Here is a 20994-nt window from a genome sequence, read left to right as displayed (position 1 = left end):
ACTCTCATGGCAGTGCACACAAAGCGCACTGAAAAAGATAAATCAAATGAGTCAGCAAAGGAAGTTCGGCTGGCTCGAAAATGAGTAATCCGTTTCGTACAGGATTCCATTGCTAACGCAGTGGACCGTCAGAAACGGAACGCAGACAAAAATGGAAGAGCAAATTTTCATTAATTCAAATCATTGACCTAGTACTACTCTCCACAGAAAACATACCCAAGCGCCTAGTCACTAATGTGGGTAGCAGTAAACTACTGGCCAAGTGCATTGAGCCTTTCCGTGTACTGCATCGCAGAGGCAATGCGTACACAATAATATTGCCACGTAGGATGCAAACGCATCCTACCTTTCACGTTGTCGGCTCCGCCCATACCATCATCACGCGATTTCTTCTGAGGATGGATCTAACCACCCTATTCAAGAATCCCTAAGATTCTTGTAGTCACGAACCGGATTCTCATGCTGAAACTGGAGATTCTCATGTCGGGTCCGAAGATTCTCGAAACCGCGATGAGCTGACGATAACTCATCACGAAGATCGTGATAATTCCGTTCGTACTCCAACATGGAGTACGCGCTCTTCGAACGGACTTCCAACCGTTTGATATGATGAGCCTGCACCGACTGCTGTAACGAACGACGCTTTTACCGCGATCGTGATCAAGTCCCTCCTCCCAATCATGAAGAAAGCGATCGAGTTTGTCGATCTTCGACTCTAGATCTGACACATGGTTTGGATCTAATTTTCCCTTCTCCGCCACAACCATTGGTGGATTCCCGCGGTGGTCAACGTTTCCTTGTGGAACGTATCCAAAACCACCGAAATGTGAAGGCGCAGCGAACGAGTTATCTTGTTCGCTGGCGCAAGTATCCCCCTTCACATGACAGCTGGGAGCCTCATTCCCAGCTGATTGCTGACGTTGAGGGCCTCGTCCGTCAGTATGACGAGACCCACGCGATGGATCAGAAGCTCCATCGGAAAACATGCCCCCTTGCGCTTATAAATCGATTGCAAATCGTCAATCGCATCGCGCGTCTCGATAGAGACGCGAGCCCTTCCCCAGGGCGAAGAAATGGAATATACATCCCCCTTTTACTCGCTTCGTGTTGTCAACACAACACGGACAGGGATCACCCATCGTGAGGCATGGAAGTCCTGCCTCAAATTGCAACCGATGCAATTTATACCTTGCACCGGTTGGAGTTCGTTTCTCAAACATAACGCAAATCGCGTTAAGTCTAAGAAGCCAAACTTCGCGTCCGATGTCGTGACGAAGCGAATCAATGCGCTCCAGGCTTGCATCAGCGAGACTTTATCTCGTTTGTTGTTGCTACTGTACCATCGATCCTCAAGAAAAGCATCGAGAAAAAAATCTATCTCAGCGCGAAAGTTCTTCGCGGTGGGATCAAGGCCATGTAGCTTTATCGCAACAAAATAATGATATTTTTTTGTGAGTAGTCTCTCCAGACAAGCTATTGACTAGCCGTGCGCGCAAAAGCCACGGCTTTTTCTCAGGGGCAAAACGAGACATTTTAATGTCTACGCTCCACTGAGTGGTACCCACTGAGCAGGGGTACAACATGAACTTTTATTACGATGGCTACGCCATCGTCATCACCACGCACAGAAATATGTGCGGGTGACGGCACGGAGACGGTGCTGGCAATGATGAATCATCCTCATCGTCGAAACCGAACATGCTGTAGCAAACGCTATTAGCTCGACTATCCGATTGAGCCCCCTCATTCGAAGGCTCATAGTCATCCGCCAGACGATGATCAGGCGACTGTTCTGTTCTCCCCGAGTCGGCCATGTCGTCCGACTCGCATTCGTAGTCGACCTCCAAAGAGGGGTTGCATTCACGTGGTGTATCACCACGTGCACCCGCAACATTTAGAGTTGCGGGAGAAAATGACACTACGGCAGGCGGAACGTCTGCCGCAAGAGACAATAATGCGTCGCTCGCGGCTGCATGAACCGCAGCCGAAGGCGCCGCACTATTCGCATACCACATGGACTTGTTAATCATGCGATAGAATTAAAATTGATGATTTTGACCAATCAACATCTTTTTTAATTAAGTAGTCTTATAGTGACCACTCTATCCAATGATAGTCAGAGTGATTGTCGTTTAAGGGAGGGGTGATGTAACGAGATGGATCGTTACATGAAATTAACACTTAAAGGTTGTTAATTAGTATATTATCTCAGAGATAGATAATATTACGTTACATGGTAATATTCTAAAAGCTTATCCATTGGTAGATATCAGACCATTATATCTACTTTCTCCGCGGTCCAGTCAGCGCTGGACGCGTGCAAAGAGCGATAGAGATAAGACTTTATTACATATTTTGTATTTGTTATTAATTAAGTTAGTATTAAAAGATAGAAAGAGAAGAACTTAATCGTGTTAATTACAGTTTTAATTAACCCCCTTAAAAGCAAGTGTTTTTGATGAGAATGTTCCTCTGCACGTACTAGTGTACGTTTAGTGAGGTGAGGCACCACTCGTACTGAAGCAGTACAAGCCAGTAGTGCCCCCTTACATTCTTAGTATTGACGTCTAGTTGCTAAGATTTCCAAGCAGCTTAAAACCTTCCACTGCACGTCGCGTACGTGAGAATTTCGGAGGCACTCACCTTCACTATTATCAATGTATGTTGGCTAGTACTGAGGCCCTAATATTAAAGGGTGCCCCTCTACATTGGTCATGAAAATTTACATCTTAAAATTATATTATGCTTGTAGGACCAAACTTGCGGCCAGTAAAGTGATTTACTGGCGCAAGTTTGGTCCTACAAGCATAATATAATTTTAAGATGTAAATTTTCATGAGTGATTTAGCGCCTGCGCTAATTACGATACCACAAAATAGTTTAAAACCAAATTAAGAAATGCTACAAGATATAATTCATAAGTATGGATACATACTTTTACATACTTTGGATTGCAATTAACAATATTTGTATATAATTTCGTCGGAGTCCATATTGCCAGAATTTTTTTCATGCGTGATTAAATGCATAGCCTTTAGGCCTATGGCTTTGATTAGAGAGCCTGATGTTTTACACTCGTTTGTTTGAGCGTGGTCATGGTTAGATCACTCAGTTTCGGGTTCCAATCCTATATCATGAAAGTTCTCAAAATTTTGAAACAATGATGATCTTGGATTCCACCATGATGGCTGTGATTCGTATTATTTATATTTTAGGAACGTTTTGGTAATCTCGTTGCTTGACAATGCGCTGTTACAGAGCAACTAATTGGATGAAGTGAATTATAATGGACAGCCTCTATTCAACAACACACTCAAAAATTTACGGTCCGACTGCACACAAAGTTCAGCTAATTGTTGAGGGTGGACCAAGGCTAAAGCGTTACGGCGAAGTTTCCGCTAAATTGGTTACGCCAGAGCTCTTAATATGCTAACCGTCAGCTTTCACTAGATTTTTTGATCAAGGCGGTTTATTTCTTATCGCTGACGTGCATTTAAAGTATTGATACCGAAAGCCATATTAACATGAATAGTTTGCATTACACCATAAAAGAATGCTTTTCGAGTGGACAACAACATACCGTATTACCAATATTTGTATATGAAACGCTCCATCTTATGCCAGTCTGCTAAATATCTGCAGAATCTGCAAGGCATCGTCTGTACTGTATCCGCTTTTCTGAAAGTCTTAAGAAGGTGATAGCCTGCCAACTGATCTCGGATTGTTATAAATTTAATGTAAAAATTGAAATACAACCTGCCAACTGATCTCGGATTGTTATAAATTTAATGTGGAAATTGAAATGGTTTATGAAAGCAACTTTCTGACGATCTAAGATCAGAAAGGTGCCATCTGTGTCGCGTTCATATGTATGATCGGTCAGCAGGGCCCTGAGAAAACGATTCGAAACCACATGCACATTCGACAAAGTATACGAAATTCGAATCAATATCGCCGTACCAGTGGCGTACAGCTACCCTGTCGTGGTGACGCAAACGAGCCAGCTTTCGGTTGCTCGGTATCAAACTTTAGCGTCTGCACAGTCCAATCGACCACCCCACGTCACTCTCTACAGGCGACGTACAGTGCCACGTTGTACTACATAAAGCTTGCGTCCTGCGTGCAAATATTTGACGACTCTCTACAGAAAGTAGAAGGAGAAGTGAGCTGACACCTTGCAGTGATCCATCAGGCGTTTACCCCATGGACGTGTTCCAGAGCGGAGTACAGGTGTTTATCCCGGCAGCGCTCAATCGGCCCACGCACACGCTATACAGTATATGCATGCTTGTGCAGCCTACTAATCAAGAGTGGACCGTTAATCGTCGCTACTCACAGTTTCTGCAGCTGCGCAAGGATATTCAGCATAAGCTCGCCGCACGCAGTGTGTCCTGCACAAATTGCGCCAGCTTTAACCGTGCGATCAGCTCCTTTCGATTCCCGAGTAAATCGCTCATGCGAACAAATTCCGTGGTGCGTTATCGCGTCGCGTCTCTGCAAGATTTTCTCAAGCTACTTGTCGAGCGCGTATACAATGACCTTCCGAAGTGCAGCATCTGTGACGAGGGCGTCAAAGGCATGATGCGACCGTTCCTCATTCGAGGCGCACAGCCCTTAAATGGCTCAATTTTATCGAAAATTAGTAAATCTCTCTCGCTCGAGTCGTACGCTGTGGCTGATAATCCAGTGAGGCCCGTTCCAGAACCAGCGTCGCTTATTTCGCCGTCATTGATCGGCCGAGAATTGTTCAGCGCCAGCAAGTCGTCTCGAAAGCCCATTTTTACACATAGTCAGACCAAGTCGATCTTTTCTAATAGTAAAGGAATGAGCACCAGTAGTACGAGGTCGGACGACGCCTCGACACAGCCAAACGAGTCGGAAGACCCCATCATGGGTTACTCGGACAGTGATGAGGACGGCTATGACAAAAGGTTTGACGACCAGCGCTGCTATGACGAAGGTGTTTCTCTAGAAGAAGCGATGAAGCAAGTCGTGGTGCCCAAAGGTGTTAATCTTACATGCGAAGAAGTGGTTGTCCGACTCACTTCCATGTGGGCCTCTTACGATTTGAATGAGGCACTCTCTTCCTTACCCCCTGACCGTCTATCGCAACGAGCGAATTTCCCTATCGATGACAACGAATACGCATTTTAAACAGTTGTGTAGGTTTGAAAAGTATCGCAAGAGCTATTGCTATAGATTTCGGCAAAGCGTTGTGCAAAATTAAGTATTAAGCAGTTCCAGTACCAAGCAGAATATTGGTATTATTCAACTTCGATGCAATTTCCCAACTAATACCTTTTTGGCTCCCACTAGCGGGATTCTATAACTTTTCGGGATCGGCGATACCAGTAGCAACCACGGAGACGCGCAATTTACCAGCAAGCGATTCGTCGAACGTCGAGCCAAAAATAATATTAGCATGAGAATCATCGAGTTCTCGCGTCACTCGCTCCGCGGCTTCGTCGACTTCAAAAAGCGTAAGATCTGAGCCACCCGTGATATTAACAATCATTCCCTTGGCATCCTGTTCATGCAAATTGAACAAGTTAAACAAGCAGGATAACATGTTTAGTACTATTTCATTTACAGTTAACAAATTACCTTAATCGAAATGTCGCCCAAAAGAGGATTCGCCAGTGCATCTTCAGCAGCGCGCAAAGCTCTATAAACATCAACCCGACCAGCAGGAATGCATATGATCACTTTTGAAGCAGCTCGTCAAATATAACAGTATGTACCGATTCTCTCCTTCAGCTTCTCCACTTCCCATCATTGCGTTACCCATATCTTGCATCACCTGATAGTAAAGTTACTCACGTCACTAAAATATCTTGTGCGCAGTCCAAACGACATAATACAGATTTGTACCGATTGCACATCCGCAAAATCAAGATTAATGAGCCCAGGCATAACCATCAAATCAGAAATATTCTTAACACCGTCCAGAAGCACATTGTCTGCCATTCTATAAACAGAGCAACATCTTCAGAATACTTTGTCTACGGAACGAAATGGTCCCAGTACCTGAATGCATCCATCAGCGAAGTGCGCTCGTTCGACGTATTGAACAGATTTTGATTTGGAATCACGATCATTGTATCGACGCTATCTTTTAGCTCCGTGAGGCCTTGTGCCGCGAGCTTAGCGCGATTATTACCTTCAAAGCGAAATGGCTAGTTTGCAAGAGAGGGTGAAACTCTCAAACACAGATCACAAATGCGAAACCTCTTTCTCACCTTGGTGACCACTGCTACTGTGAGAATGCCAGCATCTAGAGCTGCCTGAGCAATAATGGGGGCTGCACCTGTACCCGTTCCACCGCCCATACCTGCAGTAACAAACACCTACACAACGGCATGAATCGAATACCTCAAACCAGCTGACCATATTGCTAGAAAACCATGTTTGCACCCTGCACGCGCTCTAAAATCTCAGGGATAGCAGCCTCTGCAGCCTCACGACTAAAAAAAACATAAATAATAGCCATTGCTCCCAAATGACATGCACTGTGCTCACCCAATTTCAGGGTTGGCACCACATCCCAGTCCTCCAGTCAATTCTGGGGCCATCTGCACGCGATTTTCCGTCAACGTCGTGCGCAAATGCTGTGCATCCGTGTTGCACACTAAAAACTCTACACCCTGCAGACCACGCGCGATCATATTGTTCACTGCCGTCAAGTCCACCACGAATGTTCCACAGTCAGCTATCTATTAAAGAATTTAAACGCGTGAAGATGACACACCAGCATTTCCGCCAGCTCCTCCAACCCCGACAACAACAATTTTAGGTGCAAAGCCTGACAAGTCTGTCACGGGATGGTCCTGCGTGAGCCACAGAGGCTGAGTGGAACTTCTGGCGGGCGGCACGAACTGCTTCTCCGCCGACAGTTGAGGAGCGCTCTTATCCTTCGGAAATTTATTTCCTTCCCCCTTATTAACATTCAATGGGTCTTCCTCAACCTGGGCATTCTTGAATCCCTGTCGTAAGCATTGATAGCCAATTAACACCAAAGGTGGATACTTTTATGATAGGTATGCACACTTGCCAAGCGTAATGCAGCAGCAGCTGCATCTGTGGCTTCATTTGAAAAATTAAAGCGTGAAGTTTGAACTAGACGTTGCCGATGCAGCGCCGTCGTCACGACCTTAATGCGCGAAAGCACCATCTCGAAGCGGAGCAACAAAAGTTATTTAAAGTGAAATATTTTTTTGATATTGACAAATTTGCGAATTCAGTTTTACGAACAATTTATTTCCGTAAATAACGAATGCGTCTTACAAATTATCACGTCACTGATCAATTTTGACGAGGTGAGCAAGTTAAAGCAATTGCTGTGGTTACGTGAGGGTTCGACATCCTACGATTGGCTGAACACTACACCGACAAACATAATTATTCTTATTTCACACTATATCTGCGGTATCATGTTGCCAATGCTTGGTCATGGATATAAGCTTGACAATCGGGTAAGGTCGCCACAAAAATGGCTGCAGAGTGATCGCTAGCCAGAATAGAATTGCAGCTTAATATTACGTACCGAACAGTCGATCGCATCGAGTACAAATTCGTTATTGACTAGAGGTAGAAAACTTTGAGCAACTGGATGCTACGTGCTGGGTATTGCATACAAAGAGTTACCAGTCATGGAAGAGATGACCCTAGCAACTTTTCTTAGTGACCGCGACGCGGCGGAACACTCGTTGACATTAGCAGGCTTACTCATGTTTCGTAATGAGATTAAAGAAGACTCGCGAGAGGCCATTTTGACACTCAAAAAGGGCGATATTCGTCCAGTGATGATCACTGGCGACAATGCCATGACCGGTTACTACATTGCCCGTGCCGGTGGCTTGGTAGACGAAGGTGCTCAGATAATTCTTGGCGATCGTGATAGACGAAAAGACTGGCGATATCGTCGTTTGGAAATATGTAGAGACACAGCAGATCTTTTCATTTGATGCTATACGTGAGATGGTCAAGTCCATCGATACGATGTGGAATTGGCTGTAAACAGGCCAAGCATTTTATTTTCTCGTTCAGATGAAAGATATGGAGACAATTCTTCTACAGACACGCATCTTTAGCCGTATGACGCCACAAGGAAAGGTAGATTGTGTCAAGCTGCACATGAAAACAGGAGCTGTGACAGCCATGTGCGGAGACGGGGGTAATGACTGCGGAGCTTTCCATGCCGTTAACGTAAAGTAAATAGGCACTAAAATCTTTCATCAATACTACAAAGATTGTGTAAATACAATTGCGTCAATATTACCGAATTTGGTGATATTGGAAATATTTAAGTCAAATGTAGATACCAGATTAATGAAAAAGGTTATTGCGTACTATCACGACGCAATTTTCCTTCTGCACCAACCCTTTTAAATTTTGCACTCTCTGTTTTCTTCATTCCCCGATACCTATGATTATCAGAGCGCGACATTTGCAATAAATTCCGGCAACCTGCACCACCTTCCCAAAATCGTGAGGTATTCTTTTTCGACGATACATCGTTTCCACACGAACACATTTTGATGGAGCTCGATTGTTCCTTTGAACACAAGCCACAGATCATCCGACTGGCAAACTTTCCCAAATTAGCTTCAAGACAGTCACTCGAGTCGTGACATACATCACATGGAAGCGCTTTACCACAGCATTGAAATCTAAACCAGCGCAGTGAGTGCTTATAATGATTGCATGCTCCATTTTGCGGCAGTGGCTGGCCCAATACAAACGTTTCTATGACCGGCTTGACCCCATTCTTCAAGCTCTTAACACTTTTGACTGCAGTATTATCACTCAAATGACGGCATTTGGCCCTTGATCCCTCCATTTTGCCAGCAACAAAGCGCTTAAACATGACAGCAAGTTTGACATGGCAATTATAACATGCTTGCTCCGATCGCTGCGCTGGCGCTACCTTCTTTAACAATGCTTCGCATCCGCATTCCAAGCAAGTGGCTAAGACATCCGAAGGTAGGACGTCGATAATAAAGCAATTTCCAGTGTCAATGTATGCTAGCACATCGCTCTGCGTATGAGCAAACACTGGCCTCATCAGCACATGATGAAGCACACTGCATCGCGGACACCATTTCTGAACCTCAGGAATAGTCAATGTCAACAAAGCGTCAAATTTTAGCGGACAGTGCGCACACTGGACTTGACAAACAAGTCGATGGGCAACAAGCGTTCCAACTTGGTGTAGAAACAAATTTTCAAGGCGAATTTGAGTGCCCTTAATCTTTGGATCGGCTTCGATCATTACACGCTGCTCACAAGGTGTAATTTCAGAATTCTTCTTTGCGTTTTCTTCGATTTCAATTGGGTCTGCTTCCATCACTTCACACGAGATTTCTATGCGTGAAATGGCAGCGGCAATGGGACCCACACGGCGCTGAATAATCTTACAAAGAAATTTAAAACGATCAATGCACTCATTCAGCGACTTGCCTTGTATTTCCTTTGCAATATTTGACCACCTTTCAGCTTTGTCCATTGCAGCTGGATACTTCTTAAGAGCCATATCAAGGGCTCGCTGCTGTGCTTCGGACCACTCATTGATATTTTCTTTATGCATGCCACTGCTACAAGTTCTATGGTCAGATTTGACTGAAGCGCTTCTTATCGTTACATCTGTATTTAACTTCATCGTTGCAATACCACCATCCACTTGATCACTTGGTGAAACATTTAGTATCTGCAGCTGACTGACATTATTTGTTCCCGAACCCTTTCGCTCATGCGCAAATTTACACTTGTCGGCACTGCGGCAATTGTCAAGCGCATTAAATTTGCATCTTTGTTTTTTTTTATCCTTAGTTGTTAAGACTGATACTGCGACGGGTCGAACTTCCTTAATAGGCTGAGCCTGATCAGCTTCGCAGCAATCGACGTCGAGGGCGTTGCCACCACTTCTAGTTTTCGGCTTTCCCTCTGTTGTGTGCAAAAACTTGCAGCTGTTTTCATCTCTACACTTCCCTCTTTTAAAAAAATGACAGGGTGGCGGGCCTCGTCTTCTTGTTCTTTTCGTCTGAACTGACGAAGGCGATGCCTTAATAGCCTCTATAACCGTCGGATGAGACTGTAGCGTTCTACCAGCTTCCAATTCTTTGGTCGCTTCTGTTCCTGTTTCAAACGGGGCAATGACTGGCCAAAAATTATTGTCGATCCAGGTTAGTAGCTTCCTCATCGCAAAGCTGCCGCATAGCTCCAGAGCTCTCGCATTTACTGCCGAACTTAGCACCTGAACTTGCTCGTACGAAAGTCGACTATTCCACTGTGTAAAATCAATGCCAGCAGCTTCCATCGGGTACAATTTTGGTAGCGTCATTTCCAACTCCACTTGGCCTCGAAAGCGTGTTGGTAACTCCGGATCCGACAGGCTCAAGAAAAGTGAAATATGTTTCTCATGTGTCGCACTGTCCTCGTTTCTTTGTTTCAAATGATAACGACGTTCTAGCGCCATCCACTCCTTCGTGGCTGCATCCGATTTGTGCGCTAGTGCCTCCTGCCAGCTCAGGTTGGTCATGAAAATTGTTTATAAATGACAATATATTGTTACTCAAAAGTTGACGGGTATAGCTGTTTTATTTTTGCATTTGATTCCAAGAGCAAAATTTCGCGAAAATCCCGTCTGGTGACCTACTCAAAAGAATACAATGTGGAATGGCCCGAGCAAAGTTTCGCGAAAATTCCGTCTGGTGACCTATTGAAAAGAATATAATGTGGAGTATCCGTCTTCGCGGGCCGTGTGGCAAGCAGGTGGTGCTTCAAGTGGATCCAGAGGCAAAAGCCAATACATTTACAGGTTTGACGGAATGCGCAAGTAGTAGCTGTGCTATGGGCTCATGAATCTGTGTTTTGCAGAATTGGCATCGAAAGAATTGGCATTGAAGGCGACCGATTCTCTTACATGTATGTGAATAATGCTCTTGTGAAGTAAAGCACCGGCATGACGCATTGTGTTGCAGTTCGCAGAGGCTTTCCACCACAAAAAATCGAAGTTAATAGTTCAACTTTGATTAAATGTATCTTTGAGCCCAATGATACGGTTGTAGTGGACAGCAGCTCACGTGTATCGGCTACAGTAGGAACTGCTGGTGCTCATGCTGCAGCAAAAACAAGTGCGAGATCGAAGCCAGCTGCAACAAAGAAGCCATCCATAAAATCGCTTAAAGGCGGTGTGCACATGTTGAATTCACCAATATGCTCGAATAAGAAAGCACCGCCAAAACGGAAAATTTCAGGAAGAGGACAGCAGCTTGGGAGCTTAATTGAGGCCAATTCAGCGATATCGGAAGATGTATTAAATGGTAATGAAGTACTGCATAAATCCCGCCGTAGGAAGGCTCTCAACCTCACGTCGAAGGAGGATGTTGCGATAAGTTTGGTGAATGCCGTGAGTGAACAAACGCACGAGCGAGCCGCTAAATTTTTCCGTGCCGCGGCCAAAAATGCCGTTGTGCATCAGTATGAATTGACATTAGCAACTGCTCGACTTAATGCAGCGCTGGGCCATAATTTTGAGACGGAAGAGCTTTTGACAGCTCGGCGTGCTGACGGAAGTGCTGCAAAATTGCTTGTACGATTTAAAGAGACACCGCGCAAGTGGAAGGAAGAAATCGTGGATTTATTAAGGACGAAGGAGCTACAAGCCGTTTTAAAGTATGTGCTGCTATCAGGTGGCGAGACTGGACGTGAAATGCTCAAGCCGTTCAATATGGCTCAAGTGTCGACGAGAGTGTTTTGGAGCATTGCGCATATGTACAATGGAGACGTAGCAGCTGGGCTAGCGTACCTTGTACCTGAAGTAGATTGGGCGTTTATTGACACTCGTACGCGGTACGTTAAATATTTGCAGTATAAAAGCTGTACGACTTATACGTGATATGGAATGGAACGTTGCAGAACTATGTCTGAGAAAGCTATGGAGGCAAAGGTTGGTATCACACGTCAGCTCAAATCAACATAACTCATCTAGTATTGTAATGAAACGTTAGGCAAATGAAGAGGAGTACAAGTCGTGGAAGCAGAGAAAGCACGGAAAAACTAATGGTGACCCTACGTTGTTAGCAGATGTGGAAAGTCCACCGGAAACGAAGCTGGCTATTTCTGATGTCACGTCCGCAGACATGAATGAGGAAATAGACGTCGGCCGCGAGTCTTCGAGTCCCAAACGAGAAGAATCCGTTTCAACTCCTGCGTTATCAGCCACCAGAGCGACTCCAAGCTCCCTTCGTAGTGCAGCGGCAAATGCTGCATTAATCCGCCTTGACCGAAGCGCTCAAACGAAAGCTGTGATATCTGCTTTTCTTAAGGATAATAAACTGACCCAGAAGTCCGTTCCGAATGAAGGGGATACCGATGAAGTCTCCGAGGATGAGATAGAAGATGCTACTACAGTGTACTGCGATGCCTGCAAAAAAGCGCGTATTTTATCATCGGAAGAAGCAGAGAATGCTGATTTGGATAAAGACCCATGGACCTGTATCAATTTAAGAAAGGCTGGACGTAGCGGCGGGTGTGGCTCTACTGATGACGAAGTGGCTCAAATTACGGGTGCTGCGGCTGCCAAATGGCTACAAACGGCTGGCATAACGACTCGTCGGGAACTGGCGGACGCTTCCGTTAATGCAACCGTGCATTTTCTTTTGAATCCATTGGATCCATCCGTTCGGATGGTGCAGGAGAGGCTTAACAAGCTAATTGATGAGGTAAGTACAAGATTTGTGTTGTTTGGCAGGTAACGTCTTCACTTATGAAGCATGTCTATCCATTAGGCTCGCCTTGATGAAGTTAACGACTGGATGGCAGATATTATAAGCGAGGCTGACATCTTGCAGCGATTGGAGCTGCAAAAGCTTGGGACGCCTGCTGATTTAATCGCCACACCGACTGATTTGATTCTAGCAGCGGTTGGCTTTCGTTCTGACATTTCGATTGAACTTGTTCGTACCTGGCAGAATTGTGCCAAAAGTTTAGTAAGTAAGCATTCGTGGTTGACAGAATGGCGGACGCTTTGAATTCGTTATCACCATTTACACAACTCCTAAAACTAATAACGACAACAAACAGCTACTAAAGTATTAGAGAGTAAAAAAATACCATTTGTCTGCTGTAGCCTCAACATTTATTCAAAGATATCTTTTGTTAGATAGCAGCATGACGATGCCACTAATTCGCACTTACAACTTCAGCTGCTAGCCAATAGCTATATTTATATGTCGTCAGCTTACAGACAATTTAGTCGATCTTAATAGAGCCGTAAATTTTGCGTATAAACCAGAGACAAGCAAAGTATCCGATCGTTCCCGTGAGAAAGAAAAACGTAACCGAAATCAGGAACATGTAGCCAAAATACAAAATTCCCGAGACGAACGCTGTAATATTGAGCTTTGTAGAGAAGTACAGGAACGAGTAGAGGAAGAGATACACAGCTGCAGAGCCCGAAGTAAGAAAAGAGCGCCACCACCAGCGATAATCTTCTGCACAAAGCTGAAAGTAGCACATCACGACCGTCACTTCGGCGCACGTAGCCACGAGAATTAGCAACACAATAAAAAGAAAGCCGAACACGTAGTAAATCTGGTGCAGCCACAGCGCCGACATGATGAAAAATAGCTCGATAAAGACGGCACCAAACGGTAAAATGCCGCCAACCAAGATGCTAAACGGTGAAGACAGGTACCATACCTGCTCCGGGATCTGACGTGCAATCTGATTCGTACGCACGGGATGTTCAATTGCAGCAGCTTTAAAGCCAAAATAGCTTCCGAGGAATACCAATGGCACAGAAATACCAAACCACAAAACAAGCAAAGCGAACAGCGTTCCAAATGGAACGGCCTGCGACGATGCTTTGCCCCATAGCACGAGATTCAGCAGAAAGAAGATTATAAACAGCAAGCCAGGGTACAGCACAGCGGTAAGGATCGTATTGTTCTTCCAATCCTTTCCATTAAACATTTTATACGTTCGCGAAGAGTAGTAGCCAGCAAAGCTACCCATGAAAACAAAGAGCAATAGGAGCGTCGTCAAGAGTGAACCGCGATTAGCAGGCGATAGCAGACCTAGGAGCGCAATAACCATCGTCGACGCACTCATCGCACAAACCTGTACACCCGTACCAACAACGACAGAGAACAGCATCGGAGAGTACTGAGGAGGGCGAAACACGTCGCCATGACAAAGTTTCCATCCTGATTCTTCCTGTGCCTCCTCAGTAGTCTGCACTTCATTATAGCGGGCAATGTCACGATGAAGTGTGCGCAACATGATCATCGCAATCATTCCGGTAAGGAAAAGTACGATCATGAGCGAGTTGATAATGGAGAACCAATGAATCTGGTCGTTTGAGCTCTTGCTGCTGATAATCCGGTCCCAGCGTTCCTCCCATACAATGTTCGACTTGACAAACTGGACATCGTACGTATACAGCACCGTTGTCTCATTATCTGGGTCCAAGTACTGATATCTGCCCTGTGAAACTTCTTCAACATTGACAAATTTTCCACACGTATTCGAGTCAAGTTCTTGTCCAGGTAAGGGTTCATTTTCAAAGCTGTGCTGAATCGACGTGGGCACGACTTCAAAGCCCACAATGCGCCACTTCGGTCCATCACTCGGCTCAGCGTAAGGGTCTGGACTTACTGAAATAATGATACGCACGTGATTGTACAAAAGGTACTTTCCATTCTCATCTACCTCGCCGACGGGAAAGCCGCGCTTGAATGATCCCGCTTGTTGCAAGTCTGTCGGATCACGGTACAATACAGGAAGATTATCGACAACCCACTGCACGTAGTACTCGTTTTGAATCATGTCAATGAAAGCTTTAGACTCTTTGGGCGTGTACTTCATGGGCTTACATAGCACCTGACAGATCGCGTCCTTCTCCATCTGCATATTGTAGAGCGAATTCATAATCGCATCGCCGGCCATGATTTCACCCAAATTTTCCTGCTGCTCACTCGTAGACGCTGGCTTACAGAAGGGCAGGTAGTAATACTCGTACGGTACTAGTGTCTTTGTCGACGTGATCTTGTTTACATTCAGACGAACAGTCTCACCTGCAGACCACGACTCAGGTGCCACACCTGGGACGTAAAAGGCAGCGCCAACATCGTGGAGGGCCATGAGTGCAGCCAGCGCTGTCGCCACCACATTCTTCAACGGCATGATAAGAACGCTCAAGAGGAATTTTTTTATATGTCCCTGCCACCAAACGCCTGGCTGAGTTTGCTGACACGAAGCCGGCCTGAGAGTAAATACCTTCTCAAGTGGATCGATGTGCCCTCATTTACTTAAACGGGAAGCGTATCGACGAATCACATACGGCTAATTAAAACGTACCTGAACAAGGGTACCCTTTTTCGTTTGCAAGCTGCTTTAGTCTTCGGTAAAGCCGCTAGGAATCGTCAAAAAACGCAGACATCACGGCTGTGCCAATATTTTTTAATTTATTATTTAGAATCGAATAGCGGCTCGGAAGGCCAAATCGGGGAGAGCTTAAAACAATCGGTGATTATCAAATCAGGTCCAGCCTTTTACGACAATTCTCGCTTTCGCTCATCATGACGACACCTGAAGCGATGGAGATGGTCTTTTTTTCCGAAAAAATGGTGTCTGATACGCTTCTTCAGCTCTACAGTCCTCTTAGCTCTCCCCGCGTTCGTCGGCGTGCCGACGCACTACTGCAGCAGTTCCAACGCTCACCCGAAGCGGCGCCGACAGCGCTTGCTGTGCTTCATACGCCTATCGTCAACGGTGGCAATACTGAATTTAATAGCTTTCAGCAAGCGAAGCGTATATTCTCGGCATCGACCATTTATTTTCATGTAGCCTCGTATATCCCAAAGTACAAGATGGATGATCGAGCCAATTGGACGTCCGAGGAACACGCTCAGCATGAGCTGGTAGTCAAAGAGTTTGGTCAAATGGCACAGGATGTCTGGAATGTCCTTACTGGACCAAACGGCATTCTTGAGGAGCATGCTGTGCAAACGCACTTGGCTCTTACGATTGCAGTCATATTGCTCCGATTTCACGAACCTCAAGGCAAGGCCACCGTGATTGATGCCGTAGAATGGCTTGTGCAAAACCAAGAGCATCAAATTTGTGATAGTGTGACAACTGCATTGACTCATTTTGCTGTATTGCATACGTTAAAAGTAATTCCGGAAGAAGTGGGCAATAAGCGTGTGAAGTTTTCCAAATTCCAGCGCATTCAGTGCAAAGACATGGTGCAACAGTGCGCAGCGAATGTAGTTTGTCGTGTCTTGTCGTCACTTGCTACCGCTGTTGATGCCAACGATAAGCAATTACAGCTGAGAGGTTTAGTATTGCAAGCATATGCTAGCTGGATCGAGCATGGCACGGTGCTTCCTTCCGTTATTTTCGAGCGCGGAGTAGTAGAACGTGCTTTTCGTGAAGCTTTGGTGCCAGTATCGTATGTATACGCACTGCAACTTGTGCATGAAATAGTTTGCGTCTGCCACCATGATGAGCATGTGCAGTTGATGGAGCTCGTCATGCATAATTTTGTGGCTTTAGGGAAGAGGATCCAAGAATGCATGACAGTGTCCGAGAAAAGTTTGGACTTTTGCATTGCAGGCTTTGTCAGAGCGATATCGGAGTGTGGGCAAGCATTTATTGTATACTTTGTCGATTATACACTTGATATGCGACCTGGTTCTTTAGTGTATGAATTTCTTAATGAGGTGTTATTCTTTACGTCGCTTAATAACGTCGATGTATCGAACGAAACGATGGAGTTTTGGATTGCTTTTCGCACCTATATATCAGGAAAACACGAGCAGCGTATGCACGTATTTGAAACGTTTATCTCGCGACTGCTCGTGATTTTGATTGAGCGGACCCGATATCCGGAAGGATTTGAAGCCTTTCCCGAGGCTGCCATGGATCGTTTTTTTATATACCGAAGCAAGGTTCGAAACGTCTTTCGCGCACTTGCTACAGTCACAGCGGCAAGCGAGGATAAGTTTATCGTTGACGCGATTAACGCAATCTTGCAACAGTACGAAGCCTATGATTCGGGGATGATTCTACCGCCGAATGTACGTTTGCAAATGTAGTGGTTGTACATTTTGCTCACTATGGTATCTATTGGCATTGTTTGTGATCAACCTCGTTTATAGTGGTGGCAGCAAACGGAAGTTTATGTACATGCTCTAAGTGCGCTATCAAAATTCATTCGCGAAGAAGATACGAATCTAGTGCCAAGATTATTTGAAAATTTGTCACGAAAAAATCCTTCTCACCGAGCACTGTCTCGCACAGTTACAATATTCCTTGGTGTGGCTGGACATTGGTTTGCCAGAAATCCGGAGTACTTGAATACTTATGCATTTCGAATCATTTCTAATGGCTTCGAGTCTCAAGATGATTCTAGTTATTTGCCAAGTCAGCGCCGCCAACAAGATCACGTAGGCGCTGTAGCACTCCGGAAACTCACTTTTCGCTGTGGCTCGCACTTTTTTAATCCACTTTGGATGGATGCACTTGTAAATCTGTACCGCGTGAATTTTGTGGCTGTACGTGGGTCGTCGCAAACACATTTGACAGGCGACAACCTAAAGCTTATCGCAGAGTCCATCTGTCATATTCTTGCCACCGTATCCTACAAAGATGCCTCCCTTATAGTGCACGAAATTGGTATTATTATTTTTGCGGGCCTTGTAGACCAGCATAGTCAAGTGCACACAAAGGATGAAAGCTCCATAGAATGTATATGTGATTCATTAGATCATCTCACTGTTTTAGCGACAAAGATCCCAGTCCAAATGGCGCAAGAGATCCCACACCCATTTCTGAGTTTGCTACAAAAGCATTGGAATGTCATGGAAACAATTTTGCGGGTCTATGGCTGTTGTAAAGAAGTTGCAGGTCAATTATGTACGCTTTTGGTTGGTGTTTTTGAATCTTTACGATCTCAAGCGCTAGAGCTGGCATCGGCAATCATGCCGGATTTGATTGAACAATTTGCGAAGAGTCATAATGCCTCCTACCTATGTGTCATCAAAAGTATTATTGCTTGCACTGGCGATGATGAGGCGACAGCAAAAAGCTTGGAGCGTGTGATGATTATCGTTTGTAAAAATTCTATGAGGAAGCTGGCAGCTGATGGCAGTTCTCATGAACACAGCGGACTGTCGATTGCGCTTTTTGCTTTAGTTATAACCTGTGGCACCCACCATCCGTCGACCTTAGCCCGCTCGAACCAATTGGAAGATGTGCTGACGCTAGCATTGCATACTTTAAAGTCCCAGGATTTCGAAGCTGGAGCTGCCACTCTCGACCTTCTGCTTGAGTTGGGCTCTTTATACGGTCAGATCGTTCGCACCCCAAGCAATTTACTTCAGGGGCCTGAGTTTGCAGGTAAATTACTGCTTCACAAGCAAATTCAGATGCTCCTTTTTGAACGAGACATGCAGTATCACGTCCTCATTGCACTGTTTAATGCTGCGGCGGGGGGCATGGCTGTAAACTTGATTGATAAGATTGCGGAGGTCGTTCGGTCTTGCTGGAATTACTACGGACGACAACGTAGTGAATCGCTTATAAGTCGCTTATTGTCCGACAGCAATTTTTTGGGCTCACATGTCAGCGCACGCGCACGAACTGATTTTTTCATTAATATCTCAACACCACTTTGCGTGGAAAATCCGCGCAAGTTCAAGCGTGTCTTCTGGGCATTCTGTGACCACTTTAAGCGCAATCTTGCAATTAGTGCGAAACTGTCGCAAGAGATCTGAAAAAAACTGGTGAACGTGAATGTAATGAATGAAAGCAAATGTCAAGCAGTGACTGATTCATTTAGTGTAATTACTTGAATGGGTTGCCAATGTCATTCCAGGACGTCTTGTTCTCGTGAGTAGTTGCAGTAATTAATTGCCCAGCTTATGAAGCGTTCGACCACTCGAACATCTTTGCAGCAATGTATTCCGCCTACGATTGAATGGTTATTTCGTTAGAAAGTTTATGGAATAAGTGATGCTTGACTATACCTTGGTCCAAGTTGAAAAGTCAGCGTCAGCTATATACTTTCGATTCATCGGCGTATCAATAGTCGTCGGAAGCACACCCAAGACGGAAGACTTCTCTGGTAATTAACTCCTGAATTAATGACTGGTAAGCATCCCTTATATCCAAGTGTTAAGAATTCAGTACCTTACACAGCACTGGCAACCAAATGATGAGTGGCCGCCTTGCTTGCTCCATAGGACACCATGAGAGAAGTCGCACGAAGGGCGGCCGTCGCGCTAGCAAGAACAAGAAGGCCTTCAGATTCAAGCAAGTGGCTCTCCAAGTACGTAGCTGCAGCAGAATAGAAATGAATGCAATAAATGCAACCCGTTGGAGTGTACAAGCGTTCCTTTCTCGCTTACAGAAGAATGCAACCTCAGTTTTTCTTAGTGCATTTCTCTTAGATTGATTAGCGAATTAAGGTTAGAAATGCTTCCGCCAGCCCGCGCACCGGCGCTACCAACTACGACCTGTTTCTTAGACATTTCTTAAAATAATGTCTGTGCCTTATCAAGCCTTTTCTTCAACTTTAATAGCCGCTTCCGTTTAATAAAAGGCACGGTTTTTGAACTGATTAGAATTGAGATATGATTTGGCATTGGAACGATGATATATCATATTCCCTTAGTGCACCTGTAGAAATTAAAGTCGGTTGTAACGTGTATTTTAAATTATTTGAATAGCAGGAAATATTTACAATGTTTATATGTTATTGATTATAAAAGTCTCGGAAATATTCTTATATATTCTACTGCATAGGGTGAAAAAGAACACAAATGTATACCGTCATTTCTCTGCTATCTGATCCCTCGCTAATTAATATCTTTGTTACTTCATGGATCTGGCCATCCACCGTCATCAATTCTATTGGGATACCTTATATCTAATACTTAATAAGATTTCAATGAAAATATAAGGTAATAGAAGTAGAGTAAGTTGAGGTAAGTAAACATTTTGGAAGTGGTGTGAGAGATTGAGCAGAAACCATTATAAATTCCAGGAATCAAAGGTGCTATGCTTAGTGCTGCCATGAAGGATATCATTTTGCGAGTACTTTAAGTGCATCGAGGTGTCAGGTTTGGGGATGTCAGGCAAAGAATGTAACGGGGCACTGCCGAATTGTACTATTTCAGCACAAGTCTACTTCGCACTGCCTCAGTGCGAGTGGTGCCTCACGTCAGTTCACGTACACTAGTACGTGCAGAGGAAGGCTCTCTATATGACACTTACTTTAAGTTCTTCTGTTTCTATCTGTTTAATACTAACTTAATTATAAATAAATACGAAACATGTAATAAAGTCTTATCTGTCTCTCTCTTTGCGCGCGTCCAGCGCTGACTGGACCGCGGAGAAAGTAGATATAATGGCCTTTATCTTTCAATAAATAAGCTTTTCGAATATTACTATGTTTCATTTTTACTCTCCAAATATTATCTACCTTTTAGATAATATATTAATTAACAACCTTTAAGTGTTAATTTCATGAAACGATGCACCCCGTTACGTCACCCCTCCCATAACCGACAATCACTCTGACTGGCATTTAACAGACTGCTCACTATAAGACCACTTCATTAAAAAAAGGATGTTGATTGGTCAAAATCATCAATTTTAATTCTATCGCATGATTAACAAGTCCATGTGGTATGCGAATAGTGCGGCGCCTTCGGCTTCGATTCATGAAGCCGCGGGCGACGCATTATTGTCTCTTGCGGCAGACGTTCCGTCTGCCGTAATGTCTCTTCTCCCGCAACTCTAAATGTTGCGGGGTGCACGTGGCGATACACCACGTGAATGCGACCCCTCCTTTGAGGTCGACTACGAATGCGAGTCGGACGACATGGCCGACTCGGGGATAAGAGAAGAGTCGCCTGATCATCGTCAGGCGGCTGACAATGAGCCTTTGAATGAGGGGGCTCATTCGGGTAGCGTGCTGGTATA

At 44.8% G+C, this 20994-nt stretch overlaps 9 protein-coding genes across 9 annotated transcripts; 5 read left to right on the top strand and 4 right to left on the bottom strand.

The window, feature by feature from the left end:
- Positions 1–3871: 3871 nt before the first annotated feature.
- Positions 3872–4171, top strand: CCR75_006639 (uncharacterized protein; the record flags this gene model as incomplete). Its single annotated transcript, XM_067964707.1, has 1 exon — positions 3872–4171. The coding sequence occupies one exon, from the start codon at positions 3872–3874 to the stop codon at positions 4169–4171; it is 300 nt and encodes a 99-aa protein (XP_067814301.1).
- CCR75_006637 (uncharacterized protein) lies at positions 4099–7171 on the bottom strand (the record flags this gene model as incomplete). The annotated part of the gene is given in 10 exon segments (XM_067964705.1): positions 4099–5527; positions 5605–5665; positions 5742–5800; positions 5872–5968; positions 6028–6176; positions 6240–6331; positions 6415–6464; positions 6520–6713; positions 6732–6983; positions 7046–7171. The coding sequence occupies 10 exon segments, from the start codon at positions 7169–7171 to the stop codon at positions 5324–5326; spliced, it is 1284 nt and encodes a 427-aa protein (XP_067814307.1). The 3' UTR covers positions 4099–5323.
- CCR75_006638 (uncharacterized protein) lies at positions 4204–5154 on the top strand (the record flags this gene model as incomplete). The annotated part of the gene is made up of 1 exon (XM_067964706.1): positions 4204–5154. One exon carries the CDS (start codon positions 4204–4206, stop codon positions 5152–5154), a length of 951 nt encoding a protein of 316 aa, XP_067814300.1.
- A 478-nt stretch (positions 7172–7649) lies between the features above and the next one.
- On the top strand, positions 7650–7964 carry CCR75_006636 (uncharacterized protein; the record flags this gene model as incomplete). The annotated part of the gene is made up of 1 exon (XM_067964704.1): positions 7650–7964. One exon carries the CDS (start codon positions 7650–7652, stop codon positions 7962–7964), a length of 315 nt encoding a protein of 104 aa, XP_067814306.1.
- A 445-nt stretch (positions 7965–8409) lies between these two features.
- On the bottom strand, positions 8410–10537 carry CCR75_006635 (uncharacterized protein; the record flags this gene model as incomplete). Its single annotated transcript, XM_067964703.1, has 2 exons — positions 8410–8423; positions 8473–10537. The coding sequence occupies 2 exons, from the start codon at positions 10535–10537 to the stop codon at positions 8410–8412; spliced, it is 2079 nt and encodes a 692-aa protein (XP_067814309.1).
- A 194-nt stretch (positions 10538–10731) lies between these two features.
- CCR75_006634 (uncharacterized protein) lies at positions 10732–15172 on the top strand (the record flags this gene model as incomplete). Its single annotated transcript, XM_067964702.1, is given in 6 exon segments — positions 10732–10816; positions 10836–10923; positions 10987–11850; positions 11917–11947; positions 12009–12722; positions 12789–15172. 6 exon segments carry the CDS (start codon positions 10732–10734, stop codon positions 13029–13031), a joined length of 2025 nt encoding a protein of 674 aa, XP_067814308.1. The 3' UTR covers positions 13032–15172.
- Positions 13252–15186, bottom strand: CCR75_006633 (uncharacterized protein; the record flags this gene model as incomplete). Its single annotated transcript, XM_067964701.1, has 1 exon — positions 13252–15186. The coding sequence occupies one exon, from the start codon at positions 15184–15186 to the stop codon at positions 13252–13254; it is 1935 nt and encodes a 644-aa protein (XP_067814303.1).
- A 395-nt stretch (positions 15187–15581) lies between these two features.
- On the top strand, positions 15582–19541 carry CCR75_006631 (uncharacterized protein; the record flags this gene model as incomplete). Its single annotated transcript, XM_067964699.1, has 2 exons — positions 15582–17084; positions 17166–19541. 2 exons carry the CDS (start codon positions 15582–15584, stop codon positions 18780–18782), a joined length of 3120 nt encoding a protein of 1039 aa, XP_067814305.1. The 3' UTR covers positions 18783–19541.
- CCR75_006632 (uncharacterized protein) lies at positions 18766–19538 on the bottom strand (the record flags this gene model as incomplete). The annotated part of the gene is made up of 5 exons (XM_067964700.1): positions 18766–18788; positions 18857–18975; positions 19035–19129; positions 19210–19344; positions 19505–19538. 4 exons carry the CDS (start codon positions 19536–19538, stop codon positions 18928–18930), a joined length of 312 nt encoding a protein of 103 aa, XP_067814302.1. The 3' UTR covers positions 18766–18788; positions 18857–18927.
- Positions 19542–20994: the final 1453 nt, after the last annotated feature.

Source organism: Bremia lactucae (assembly GCF_004359215.1).
Source record: "Bremia lactucae strain SF5 chromosome Unknown BlacSF5_NotPlaced_200_SHOA01000120.1_2678225bp, whole genome shotgun sequence".
NCBI classification, from domain to species: Eukaryota; Oomycota; class Peronosporomycetes; order Peronosporales; family Peronosporaceae; genus Bremia; species Bremia lactucae.
The sequence above is the reverse complement of the archived record's forward strand: the minus strand, read 5'-3'. Positions and strand labels throughout refer to the sequence as shown.